The sequence below is a fragment of the Pseudophryne corroboree genome, chromosome 1, assembly GCF_028390025.1.
Source record: "Pseudophryne corroboree isolate aPseCor3 chromosome 1, aPseCor3.hap2, whole genome shotgun sequence".
Lineage (NCBI taxonomy): Eukaryota > Metazoa > Chordata > Amphibia > Anura > Myobatrachidae > Pseudophryne > Pseudophryne corroboree.
Window position 1 is genome coordinate 1,067,532,333 of NC_086444.1, and position 13,225 is coordinate 1,067,545,557.

The 13,225-nt window shown below is 46.1% G+C and overlaps 1 protein-coding gene and 1 long non-coding RNA gene across 4 annotated transcripts in view; one reads left to right on the forward strand and one right to left on the reverse strand.

Moving 5' to 3' along the window:
- Nucleotides 1-12,069, reverse strand: part of SLC10A4 (solute carrier family 10 member 4) — a 103,536-nt gene extending 91,467 nt beyond the window's left edge. Inside the window, exon 1 of the mRNA XM_063920964.1 lies at nucleotides 11,248-12,069. Within this exon, the coding sequence (XP_063777034.1) occupies nucleotides 11,248-11,744 (497 nt within the window). The 5' untranslated portion in view covers nucleotides 11,745-12,069. The remainder of the gene's footprint in view (nucleotides 1-11,247) is intronic.
- The window catches only part of LOC134926102 (uncharacterized), a 119,398-nt gene that overhangs the window by 95,204 nt on the left and 10,969 nt on the right, over nucleotides 1-13,225 (forward strand). The gene's annotated exons all lie outside the window — the stretch shown is intronic.

Consider the following 13,225-nt stretch of genomic DNA (forward strand, 5'->3'; position numbering starts at 1 on the left):
AGACATAATCGACCCAGGAGGCAACGCAGTGCTTTCTTTCTCTGATATCCAGATAAAATTTGGTATTTCCCACCGGGAATTTTTTATGTACCTGCAGGCCTAGACACTTTGCTCAATCCCAGTCTCACCCAATGATTTCTGATTTCTGGTGCTTACTAAAGATTGTCCTTACCATCTTAGTTACTTCAGAAACACCTTTAGGGTCTCATATAGAGACCGGCTCTGGGATTCCGCGTTGTCTTCATGGTCCAGAGATATCCCCAATATGGGATCGTGCGCTGAATTATTAGATAACATTTTACCCACTTTTAGGTTCTTATACTCTGCCTCTTTGCAAGAGGTTCACTTGAAGACGCTCCAAAGGGCATATATAGCGCCTAATCAGAGGGCACACATGGTCCCAGACGACACTGGCTGTTGCATCAAATGTACTTCGCAGAGTGCCACCTTGTACCACAATATGTGGTCTTGCCGGAAAATATCTAAGTTTTGGTACAAGGTGGTCGCTTATCTCAACACAGTATTTAACTTACGGTTAATAAAACGCCCGAGGGCTTGTTTGCTACTTGATTTTAGGGAGTGGTCTCTTGGGCCTGAAGATAGGGACATTGTTCCGGTACTCTCTGTTATCCTGACAATTGCCAAGAAACAAATTCTTAATAATTGGATCAAACCGTCTACCCCTTCTTTGATGGCTGTGAAACACATGACCCTCCGGATTATTTATTTTGAGAGGCGTGCTACTCTTCCTGATATTGAATTGGGGGTCAGGCGGTTTGCCAAGAAGTGGGAGAGGTATATTGATATAGACCCGGATGTACAGTCGTTCATTTATAAACTTTTTGAGACCACAACGTGTTATCTATATAGACAAATCGATAGGGCCTCTTGACAACTTAGGCCAGGCATGTCCAAACTGTGGCCCTCCAGCTGTTGAGAAACTACACATCCCAACATGCCCTGACACAGCTTTAGCATTCACTGACAGCAAAACTGTGTTAGGCCATGCTGGGATATGTAGTTTCACAACAGCTGGAGGGCCACAGTTTGGACATGCCTGACTTAGGCCCATGTACTGTTCCTTTGGGACCCCCTGCTGTTTTCTTAGGAAATGCAATTATATTAATTTTAATACCCCATGCTGTATGTTTAGTCTGATGCCATATGGGTACTGAACCTTCTCTTTGGTTAGAGTGGCTAACCATGCCTGAATTACTTCTTTAATATTTTTACTTAGGACTTCTTTGGCCGCTACTCATTCATGATATGATTATACTTGTATTGTTTTCCCCATTTGTTCCCCCCCCCCCCCCCTCCTCCTGTCTGTCTTCTTTACTGACCTCTCGGGTATACTGATGTCCTGTGAATCCTCAGGATTATTGTAACTATACCGGTTTCTCTCCGGTTTTTGGTATGTCTGTATCATGAAGGTCTTCCCTGTTCTTGTATTTCTATAAAAAATCTAATAAAAATTGTTGAATTTAAAAAAAAAAAAAAAAAAGTGCATTCCTGTGTCCAATGGACAAAGGGATTACAGTATCTATTGTATTGCTTTTGGAAGAAGTGTATAAAGAGAGCCTGCTTCTGGCCTGGTAAATCACAAGACTCACAAAGTTATCTATTTGATGACTGAGTACCGGGCCGGGAAGCGCAGCGAATCTACTCAAGTATGTACCATTGAATGTAGCCATTTACTCTGTTATATTGTATTGTATTATTTGTATTGTAACCCCCTTTCAGCAATAATCCACTGTGGTGTCGGAACCCAGCGGTTAAATCACAATTGGTGTCGTGTCTTCATTGCCCTGCTAAGGTTTAAAGTGTTTTATCATTGCATTGCATTACCGTGAAGGTTTAAAGTGTATCTCTGGGTGTGTGCGCGCTGTGTGTACTTAGTACCCCCAGCGCGGCGTTTGTACGCTAAGTCCGTACAGTGATACGGGACTCCGTACGCAAACAGTGTATAAAGTACGTAGCGTGTGTACTAAGTTTAGCGGCCGCAGCGGCTCCATGGTAAAGTGTATTCTAAGGGGTAAATTTACTAAGATTCGTATTTTCCCGTTTCAGGTCAAAGTTCAATCACGAATGACATCGAAAGTGTAAAACTGCAACTTTTTGAATTGATTACGACTAATTTACTAAGCTGTCGTATTCGGGTTTTTCTTTTGTTCCGATGTCGATGTCATTCGTGGTTTTTTTTCTATTTTTACGGCAGTGATTAGCAAAACACTGCCGACTTTTTTACAATGAATCTCGGCCGGATCTGTGTGATCCGTGCTGGGGTTCATTTTTTTTGTTTTTTTTAAATTAAACACTGTCAAATATTTAAAAAAAAATTGCGTGGGGTCCCCCCTCCTAAGCATAACCAGCCTCGGGCTCTTTGAGCCGATCCTGGTTGCCGAAATATGGGGGGAAAAATGACAGGGGTTCCCCCATATTTAAGCAACCAGCATCGGGCTCTGCGCCTGGTCCTGGTTCCAAAAATACGGGGGACAAAAAGAGTAGGGGTCCCCCGTATTTTTAAAACCAGCACCGGGCTCCACTAGCTGGACAGATAATGCCACAGCCGGGGGTCACTTTTATATAGTGCCCTGCGGCCGTGGCATCAAAAATCCAACTAGTCACCCCTGGCCGGGGTACCCTGGGGGAGTGGGGACCCCTTCAATCAAGGGGTCCCCCCCCCAGCCACCCAAGGGCCAGGGGTGAAGCCCGAGGCTGTCCCCCCCCATCCAATGGGCTGCGGATGGGGGGGCTGATAGCCTTTGTTGTAAAAGAAAAGATATTGTTTTTAGTAGCAGTACTACAAGTCCCAGCAAGCCTCCCCCGCATGCTGGTACTTGGAGAACCACAAGTACCAGCATGCGGCGGAAAAACTGGCCCGCTGGTACCTGTAGTACTACTACTAAAAAAATACCCAAAAAAACACAAGACACACACACCGTGAAAGTATAATTTTATTACATACATACACACATACATACATACTTACCTTATGTTCCCACGCAGGTCGGTCCTCTTCTCCAGTAGAATCCAAGGGGTACCTGTTGAAGAAATTATACTCACGAGATCCAGGGGTCCAGGGTCCTCGGGGAATCCAGGTGTAATCCACGTACTTGAAAAAAATAACAAAACGGATACCCGAGCCACGCACTAAAAGGGGACCCATGTTTGCACATGGATCCCCTTTTCCCGACTGCCAGAAACCCACTCTGACTGATGTCTAAGTGGGTTTCTTCAGCCAATCAGGGAGTGCCACGTTGTAGCACTCTCCTGATCGGCTGTGTGCTCCTGTACTGAGTGACAGGCGGCACACGGCAGTGTTACAATGTAGCGCCTATGCGCTCCATTGTAACCAATGCTGGGAACTTTCTGCCCTGCGGTTGATCTAAAGTGACGTCACCGCTGAGCAGAAAGTAGTACTACAGGTACCAGCGGGCCCGTTTTTCCGCCGCATGCTGGTACTTGTGGTTCTCCAAGTACCAGCATGCGGGGGAGGCTTGCTGGGACTTGTAGTACTGCTACTAAAAACAATATCTTTTCTTTTACAACAAAGGCTATCAGCCCCCCCATCCGCAGCCCATTGGATGGGGGGGGACAGCCTCGGGCTTCACCCCTGGCCCTTGGGTGGCTGGGGGGGGGACCCCTTGATTGAAGGGGTCCCCACTCCCCCAGGGTACCCCGGCCAGGGGTGACTAGTTGGATTTTTGATGCCACGGCCGCAGGGCACTATATAAAAGTGACCCCCGGCTGTGGCATTATCTGTCCAGCTAGTGGAGCCCGGTGCTGGTTTTAAAAATACGGGGGACCCCTACTTTTTTTGTCCCCCGTATTTTTGGAACCAGGACCAGGCGCAGAGCCCGATGCTGGTTGCTTAAATATGGGGGAAGCCCTGTCAATTTTTTCACCATATTTCTGCAACCAGGATCGACTCAAAGAGCCCGAGGCTGGTTATGCTTAGGAGGGGGGACCCCACGCAATTTTTTTTGAAAAAATAAGCACTTTCCCACCCCTTCCCACTGATATACATGCACGGATCTCATGGATCCGTGCATGCCTATCCAATCACGAATAAAAAAAAAAGGTCTGGTTTTTTTTAGCACTTTTTTACGAGTTGTAATTTTTCACGGCAGTGTTTTTTTTTTTTGCTTTGCACTTCTTAGTAAATGACCGAGATTCATACTTAAACAGCCGCGTTTTGACCGATGGTGTATTCATTCGTGATTTTTTTCCTAGGACTTCAAAATATTACGAATGCCCTCATCACTGCCGTGATTATTGCTTAGTAAATTACCGAGATGACACTTTGATGAAAAAACGGCATCTCGGTCAAAATCGGGAGCTTAGGGGTAAATTTACTAAGTGTGTATAAGGTATAGCTTTCTTTCCTGTAAGATAATCGACATTATCAAGGTCTAGCATTGTCTTGCATAAGGAGGAACCCAGGGCCAACCGCACCAGCATATGGTCTCACAAGGGGTCTGAGGATCTCATCTCGGTACCTAATGGCAGTCAGGCTACCTCTGGCGAGCACATGGAGGGCTATGCGGCCCCCCAAAGAAATGCCTCCCCACATCATTACTGACCCACTGCCAAACCGGTCATGCTGGAGGATGTTGCAGGCAGCAGAACATTCTGTTATGTTTGTCACATGTGCTCAGTGAGAACCTGCTTTCATCTGTGAAAAGCACAGGGCGCCAGTGGCGAATTTGCCAATCTTGGTGTTCTCTGGCAAATGCCAAACGTCCTGCACGGTGTTGGGCTGTAAGCACAACCCCCACCTGTGGACGTCGGGCCCTCATACCACCCTCATGGAGTCTGTTTCTGATCGTTTGAGTAGACACATGCACATTTGTGGCTTGCTGGAGGTCATTTTGCAGGGCTCTGGCAGTGCTCCTCCTGTTCCTCCTTGCACAAAGGCGGAGATAGCGGTCCTACGGCCTCCTCCACGTCTCCTGATGTACTGGCCTGTCTCCTGGTAGTACCTCCATGCTCTGGACACTACGCTGACAGACACAGCAAACCTTCTTGCCACAGCTCGCATTTCCCTAGGGAAATGTTAAGCCAAGCCCTCTGATGAAGTCCTGGTGACGAAACCGGTAGGGGCGTGGCTTATGGATGGACGCTGAACAAGGCAACATGTTGTGGTGAATCCATCTTGTATCTTTGATTTTAAAACAAATGTATCAGCAGTGATTATACCGCCATCTTTGGTACGCTTACATTTTTAGACCTGTGTTTCATGATGTCAATAAATTGTCATCTTTTAATGCACTATTGGCGCCCCCCCATTATTCTATCTTCTCTAGACAAAATCTTTCCCCGTTGGGAGACGGTAGAACGGGGTGGACGACAGCTGATCTAAACGGCAGTGTGCAGCCAGATTGTCTGGAGACTTTTTACCTGTTTCAATTTGGATCTAACAATCTGGACTTGGACTTGTACTTCCACAGACATTCTCCATTTAAACCCGGTTTGCGCTCACACCTCCAATTTTGTACCTGGGGCCAACATGTGGTATCTAACATTAAGCCAAGCCACAGCCTGCTCATACTCCTAACTCCCATCTCAGCCTTAATTGTTAAAATTATATTATCCTATATATATATTTATATGGCGCAACAAGGGTCTCGCAGCACCTAACAAGGGGGTGATTCCGACCTGATTGCTGCTCTGCGTTTTCGCACAGCGGATGATCAGGTACTAACTGTGCATGCATATACACCGCAATGCGCAGGCGCATCAGACAGCAGCAAAGGGAATCGCCAGTCAGCGACGGGATGGTTTGAAAAATCCAATCGCCCAGGCGTTTGCAAGGTGATTGACAGGAGGAAGCCATTTGTGGGTAGTAGCTGACCATTTATTGGGAGTGTCTTAAAAAACGCAGGCATGTCCAAGTGTTTTCAGGGAGGGTGTCTGACGTCCGCTCCAGCCCCGATCAGCCTGTTCTCATCGCACTACAGGAGTAAGTCCTGGGCTGCGCAGAGACTGCAGAGACTGCATATAGTGGATTTTTGCAGCTCGGCGTACACATGGGATTGCACACTTGCACAATGAATTTACACTCCCCCTGGAGGCGGCGCCTATCTGATTACAGGACATCAAAATTAGCAGCCCAGCGATCAGGTCTGAATCACCCCCAAAGTACATAAACAAATGAGTAAAGCAAGAAAAACAGTGACTTACAGTACAAAACAAGTGCATGGTATATAAACATTCTGCATCAGTGGTCATAGCAATGAAATAAGGAGTAGGGTGGCAGAAACCAAGGATTATGTGCTGTTGTAGGGCGTATGGAGTAGATGTTCGTATTAGTAAGAGAAGGCAAAGCACACAAAGGGAGAGAGGGCCCTGTTCGTGAGAGCTTACATTCTAAAGGGGAGGGGTAGACAAACAGGGGTGACACAAATGGGGTAGACAGTGAGCATATGGGCAATGGGTTAGTATGCGAGCTGGATGGCTTTGATGAAGAAGTGGCTCTTGAAAGCTGTTTAAGGCCCTCATTCAGGTTGGATCGCAAAACGCGATCCAACTGTAAAAATGACAAAGACGATGCGGGCGCCCCGCAGTAAATGCGAACACCTTTGCTTGCCAATTAGGCAGAGGTGTTGGAGAGGCGGGAGGGGACGGCAAAGCTATGTTTTCTAGACGGAGCGTTGCGGGGCGGCGTCTGGGAAACGGAGGCGGCGGCAAATGAATGGGTGGTGTGGGCGTGATCGAGGCCACTGCGTGACATCACACGCTGTCGCTGCAATCAAAAACATAGCGGCGGGCCTGCTGCCGTCGCAACCTGGCTGCGACGGCAGGAGACTTCCCTACAATCTGCGATTACGCTGAAATTGCGGTGTGACCGCAACTTCAGCGTGGTCGCAGTGGGGGAGGCGATGGGTAGCATGCTGGGCAGCCTTGCCCTGCGATGGGCAGACCCCAGCATGCGAACAAAAGGATTGCAAATTCTACTAATAAGCAGAATTTGCAATCCTTACTGAATAGGGTCCTAAGTTTTGTTATACAGTGGATGAGAGTCTGATATGGAGAGGGAGAGAATTCCAGAGGTAGAGAGCAACACGTGCAAAATCCTGGAGAGGTGAGTAGGAGGAATTAATAAATTGGAAGCAGAGGCGGCATGCATTTGTAGAGCAAAGAGGGTGGAAACAAGTGTGAAGGGAAATAAGATCAAATATATATTATTATCCTTTATTTATATCGCACCACGAGGTGTCCGCTGCACCTTTTTTTGTAAAGTATATAAACAGAAACAACATGGCCACAACAAGAAAGAAAGGGACTTACAGTACAGAACATTACAACATGGACATTGCTGTATTAGCAGTCATAATACCTGAATAAGCAGCAGGGTGGCAGAACCCAAGGGTTAGGTGCCATTATAGGCAGTGGGGAGGAGATGATGGTATAAGTGAGGGAAGGAAAAACATAAGAGGGCCCTGCTCGTGATGGCTTTCAATCTTGCAATCGTAACCAATCGACTCAATATCAAGTCCGAACTAGTTGAAGCAAATTTGTTAGCAGTTGGGCAAAACCATGTGCACTGCAGGGAGGGCAGATCTAACTCTCTCTGCACATGTTATATCTGCCCCCCCCCCCTACAAATTTGCTGCTACACTATAGTGCATACACATGGTGCGATATAGGGGGTCATTCCGAGTTGATCGCACGCTGCAACTTTTTGCTGCCCGTGCGATCAACTAGACGCCGCCTATGGGGGAGGTTTTTTTGCATAGCAAGGTTGCGATCGCTTGTGCTGCCCTGCTACGCAAAAAAAAGTTTTATGCAGAACAAGACCAGGGTATGAGCTACTTACCCTGTGCAATGAATCCAGTGTTGAAGGTCCCGGAATTGACGTCAGACATTTGCCCTCCAAATGCCTGGACATGCCTGCGTTCGCCGTACCACTCCCAGAAAACGGTCAGTTGACGCCCCGGAACGCCTTCCTCCTCTTCTTGCGGTTGCCGCTGTGACTGCTTTCTTCGCTAGTGGCATCGCTGGGCAACGACGTACCTGCGCAATGCGCATTTATGACCCGATCGCACGGCTGCGACGAAGCGCAGTGTACGATTGGGTCGGAATGACCCCCATAGTGCGCTATATCACTCTCTAGCAAGATAGTGTGCGACATAGTGCAAAAAATTGCACCGTGTATACCCAGCCTATGTCAATAGTATTTTATGACATCCTATTACAGTATAAACATATTTTAATATAATAAACCTAGCCAAAAAACAAAAGGGAAACTGCGTTCTATGGGCCCGAATCCTATTTGTGCACTAAAGTCTACACAGCTGCGATTTTTTTTTTTTTAGTCTACAGACAAGAGACACAACGCAGGTGAAGCAGCCGACCAGAAATTACTAGAGACGCCCACTGAAGCCATCACACAATCTCAGCGACTGTGTACACATTCATAGCATCAACGCAAATCCCAGATACATTCAGCTCCTGAGTGAGTCTATGGTCTCACAGAATGGCCACGAGAGCTGCGATGCTGTCGTCAAGTTTTCTGTGTGCGCGACTGTAGATAATGGCAGAGACTCGTCCCGAAAATGGTCTTGACGCGCCTACATTATGGCCTACACCCCCGGCTCCTCCCCCAAATTGTCTGAATCTGACTGTTAATCACTCTGAGAATAAATCCTCACTGCGAGCGGCATCGCAAAGTTACCTTGGAGTGTCCTATAATCACTCAGCTGCGTAAACATCGCCATTGTGCATAAATCGGCATTAGACCCAATGGGCTTGAGCTGCACCCATCATCGCAAAGTAAAGATTTTCAGTATTTTACTCATACCGACTGTCCATGATTGACAGACTGCTGCCATCTGGGGGCGCCGATGGCCTCTGTTTGTGAAACGGAAGCGTGCCACCGCAGTTTAGGTGGTGGGAAGAGGTCGAGGAGCTCGGTTGTAAGAAGGAGATTTCCTGGCCTTTGCGACGGGCACCTTGCGCGGTACCATGGGTGCCGTAAGCCGCCCGTTGGTGGCTCACAAATCCGATACCGTGTCCTAGGACGTAGGTGGGATCACTACTGCAGCAGGAGACTTCTGCTTGTAATAGGAAGCAGCAGTGATAGCACCTCCAGCTACGTCTGAATCGGGCCCATTTGTAGCCACCAGGGACTGATTAAGGGGTCAGGTTGCCCCTAGGCAAAACAATAATGTCCATCTCCCATTGCCCAATTTTATTATTTGCATTGTTTGGAAATAAGCTCTCATTTGGCAGCTGTCCGTTTAATATCGTAATAATAAAACAAGCCATGAGCTACAGTATTACATTTCATTTTATTAAATATGTATACATATTTAATAAGAAGGACAGCTTACAGCAGCCGTCTGCGCTTGTCCTGTGCGTCCACACTCCACTTAGGATGGGGTGCGGCAAAGTGGAAATATATTGTAGTTACTGTTAGAATTCAGACAGTAATAAAAGAAGCATTGCATGTGCTGCCCCTAGGCAAGTGCCTCATGTGCCATGGGTAATTAACCACTGGTAGCCACACTCTAAAGCAGTGATCAGGGAACAGGGGTAAATTACCCCAAATGGGATAGAAATGAAATTCCTGGGGGTAATGGACAGCCGCGCTGCCGAGACACAGCCCCACCCAGCACTGGCCGGCTCGCGATGTGACGTGCTGACGTAACACTGCGCTCCCTCCTGCCCACCCTGCGCTGTGCTCCTGGCTGCCCTGTGCTGTGTTCCTGACCACGGTGTGACATGCTGAAGTCACACCGCGCTCCCTCACGCCCGCCCGTTCTGCGCTGTCCTGTCCTCCCGCCCGCGGCCCGCCAGCCCACACACAGAACTTGAAGTGTTCTGTGGCTGACCGCTGATGGAGTTCTGCAGGATCAGACAGTGGCCCACATAACAATGGAACATTCCCACTGACATTACTGAGGTGTGACCATCTGTCTCCTAAAGGTCGTGCCCCCCCCCCCCCCCCCCTCCCCCCTCCCCTCATCCATCTTCCTTACATTCATTCTGGTGTTTTAAGGAGAAAGTGTTAATTAACCCATTCAGTGCCAAAAGATAATTGGTGAAAATAATTTAAAAAAATAATTATATATATACACACACACACACACACACACACACACACACACACTCACACACACTCACACTCACACTCACACTCACACTCTCTCTCTCTCTCTCTCTCTCTCTCTCTCTCTCTCTCTCTCTATCTCAGAAATGCCATATAAACAGTGATAACCAGTATATGTGCACAATAATATGATTTCCTTCTTTTCATATTAAGGCGGTAACGTCGGTGTATCTAAATATATTTTGGGCTGAAAGGTGAAAAAGTTCCCTGACCCCTGCTCTAAAGTAAGTTAGATAGAAGGCTTAATTATCATATAACTTTAATAATGATAATAATTCTACAGTAAAATTACGTTACAGTAAAAAATAAGATCTGGTCCAATGACAGAATGTTGAAACAAAAAAAGTTTACTTTTCAATTAATTATAACTAATGTATACACCTAATATCTGTATGCAGCCAGATACCTGTTACATTGACATGCACTGTGTGATGACGTCTGTTACAGGCTGCTGTTAGTGTGCATGTATTATGGAATAAAACTTGTGGTCTATTACATGCAAAGTCACACAACACAATTCAAATGGCCAATGAGGTGTGGCACAATGTATGAGTAGCTGCATTGGTGCAGATGAATGGTGAAGGTTACAGTCTGGGAATTGCAGATATTCTGAAGTAATGAAACATCATTCTGAAGACTATTCTTAACTTCTCAAAATACAGTAAAGCAAAACCTGCCAGTGTGTATCCATCAATGGGAAATAACAGGAATGCAGTTTTTCTCAATGTCACTGTAATAGTGTAAAAGTAACTATTACGTTCTTTATGGAAGGTGTGTGTGTGTGTGTGTGTGTGTGTGTGTGTGTGTGTGTGTGTGTGTGTGTGTGTATATATATATATATATATATATATATATATATAATATATATATGTCTGCATGACAAGCTCGCATATGTCTGTCTGTATGACAAGCTATTAAAACTGAATCGGTTAAGATAGGTTTGAGCAACCTATGGCATTCCATAGGATGTCATGGCCTGTTGGGACTTCTAGTTCCACAACTGCTGGAATGGCATGTTACCTACTTCTCTGATAATACAATATACAACTGAATATTACATGTGTTTTTGTTAGTTCCCACCCCCGGGTTTCCCAGTTGACACCCTATAGTTTCCAGGAGCCGATGCAATTTACCTGAGGTTCATATCTCCATTCACAAGTAGAGACATGATGTTGGACAGATTCCCCCCTGGACAGCAGCCACACAGCAGCACGGCAATAGCAGCTACTTCATTCAGTGAAAAGATCAGAGCCAGAAGGAAAGCCACCAGTGGCATGAGGACAAACTGGCTGATGAGGGCTAGGAGAACCCCAATGGGTCTTCTCAGATGTCCTCCTATCTGGCTTACTTCCACTGTGCAGCCCAGACCTAGCATAGTAACACACAGAGCCACCCCAACAAGGACACTCAGGCCATGGTTCAATGGGCTATCCCAGAATGGGGCAGAGGTAGCCAGAAGTTCAGGTAAAGCCTTCTGAAGCATGACAGCCATACTGCTCAGTTCTGTCCTGTCATCTCCAATAAGATCAGAGTCAGTAGGATCCAGTGGTGGCCTCTGTGTGAAGTTGTCCCCAGAATCCCATGGTGAGGAGTCAGGTGCATCCATTGAGCTGGCACTTGAGTTCTCCATTCTTTGAACTGTGATCAGCTGTCTTCCCTTGTTACTGAATGATCTGCTAGCAGTGAGGGGAAGGAGGTGGAGGCCGGCCTCCCTATCTCATCATCAAGCAGCAGCCAGACAGTAATCTGCTGCCCAGGATCCAGCTCACTTTTCTCTATCACATCTCATGCAGGCATCCACCTCGCTGTCTTGCCACACCCCCTCCCAGCATCTCCGGCATGCAACCAGTTGATGGTCTGCGACTGCTTACACTGTCTCTCATAAAGCCAAATAGCAATTCTGATAAAAGCAGGTCCCTTTCCAGACAAGAATTCCGGACAAGTGTGATCTCCAACATAAACCATTACCAGTACTGCAAATACATACTATTCTGTGTGCAGCAATTACTGCAGTCAGATTAAAGTGCTTGAAGAAGAGCAGAGCAGCATTCTGTAATAGAATCACAGTAATAAGACTAAAATATCCCTTCAGGGCTGTTACAGTTTCTTATGTACGTTCTGTTACCCACCCCTCAATACGTGTACAGTAAGGAGAATGTCCATAATGGAACTGTACACTTAAAAAAACAAAAATAATAATAATAATTAAAAAAAAATCTTATTTTTGACCATATTAGAAATAAATACATGGATGTTTTCCCTTTTAATCTGATTTATATCTGTACATACCACACACATACAGGCATATACACATGTATCCTTTCAATGAGCATCATATATATTGTACAGTGCAGTTTTTGTATAACCTTTTACCTGTCACTTGAATGCCATCTTGATTAGTTCTTGTGGAGTATTTGGGTGTGTATTATCCTTTTGATTACATTTGTATCGTATCAATAAAAAAAAAAACCCAAACACAAATCTGTAAAGCAAATCATAGCGGTGTCTCCATATATATTGGAAACCTATTGTTGTTGATTGATAAGGTTTTCCTGCTGACAGCTATTGTATGCTTACAGAGAGCTGTGTAATCCCACAAATCCTGTTTCCAAAGACAGCCCGTGTTTGTTCTGCTACAGTATATGGAGATACAATCACAAGACACAGAAAATGACATATTTTATAGTAAATATCACTACTGACTGGGCTCATGGAATAATATTTTATATTTCTGTCATCTTTATTTTATATGTTTGTAAGGGATGTAGTTATGTGGCCGGCAGTCAGGAGATCACCGGTCGCAATACCTCCCCCTACATCCCGCCCACTCCGAATCAGTCGGCATGCTGACTAGCAGGGACTATTTCCACTCGTGGGTGTCCACGACAACCATAGAGTGGGAATGCCCCGTTTGTAATGTGGACATATATATACTGTAGTCCACAATATCAAGTAGCTGTCAGGTTCACTATTTGGATTACACTGTATTCACCTACACACATTGGAGGCTGACATGTTATGGTCTGAACCAATATTAATTAGAATTCTTGGGGCCCCTTAACCGGAATGACAGGGCCCCTGCCAGTCCCTCCCCTTATTCCATGTACTATA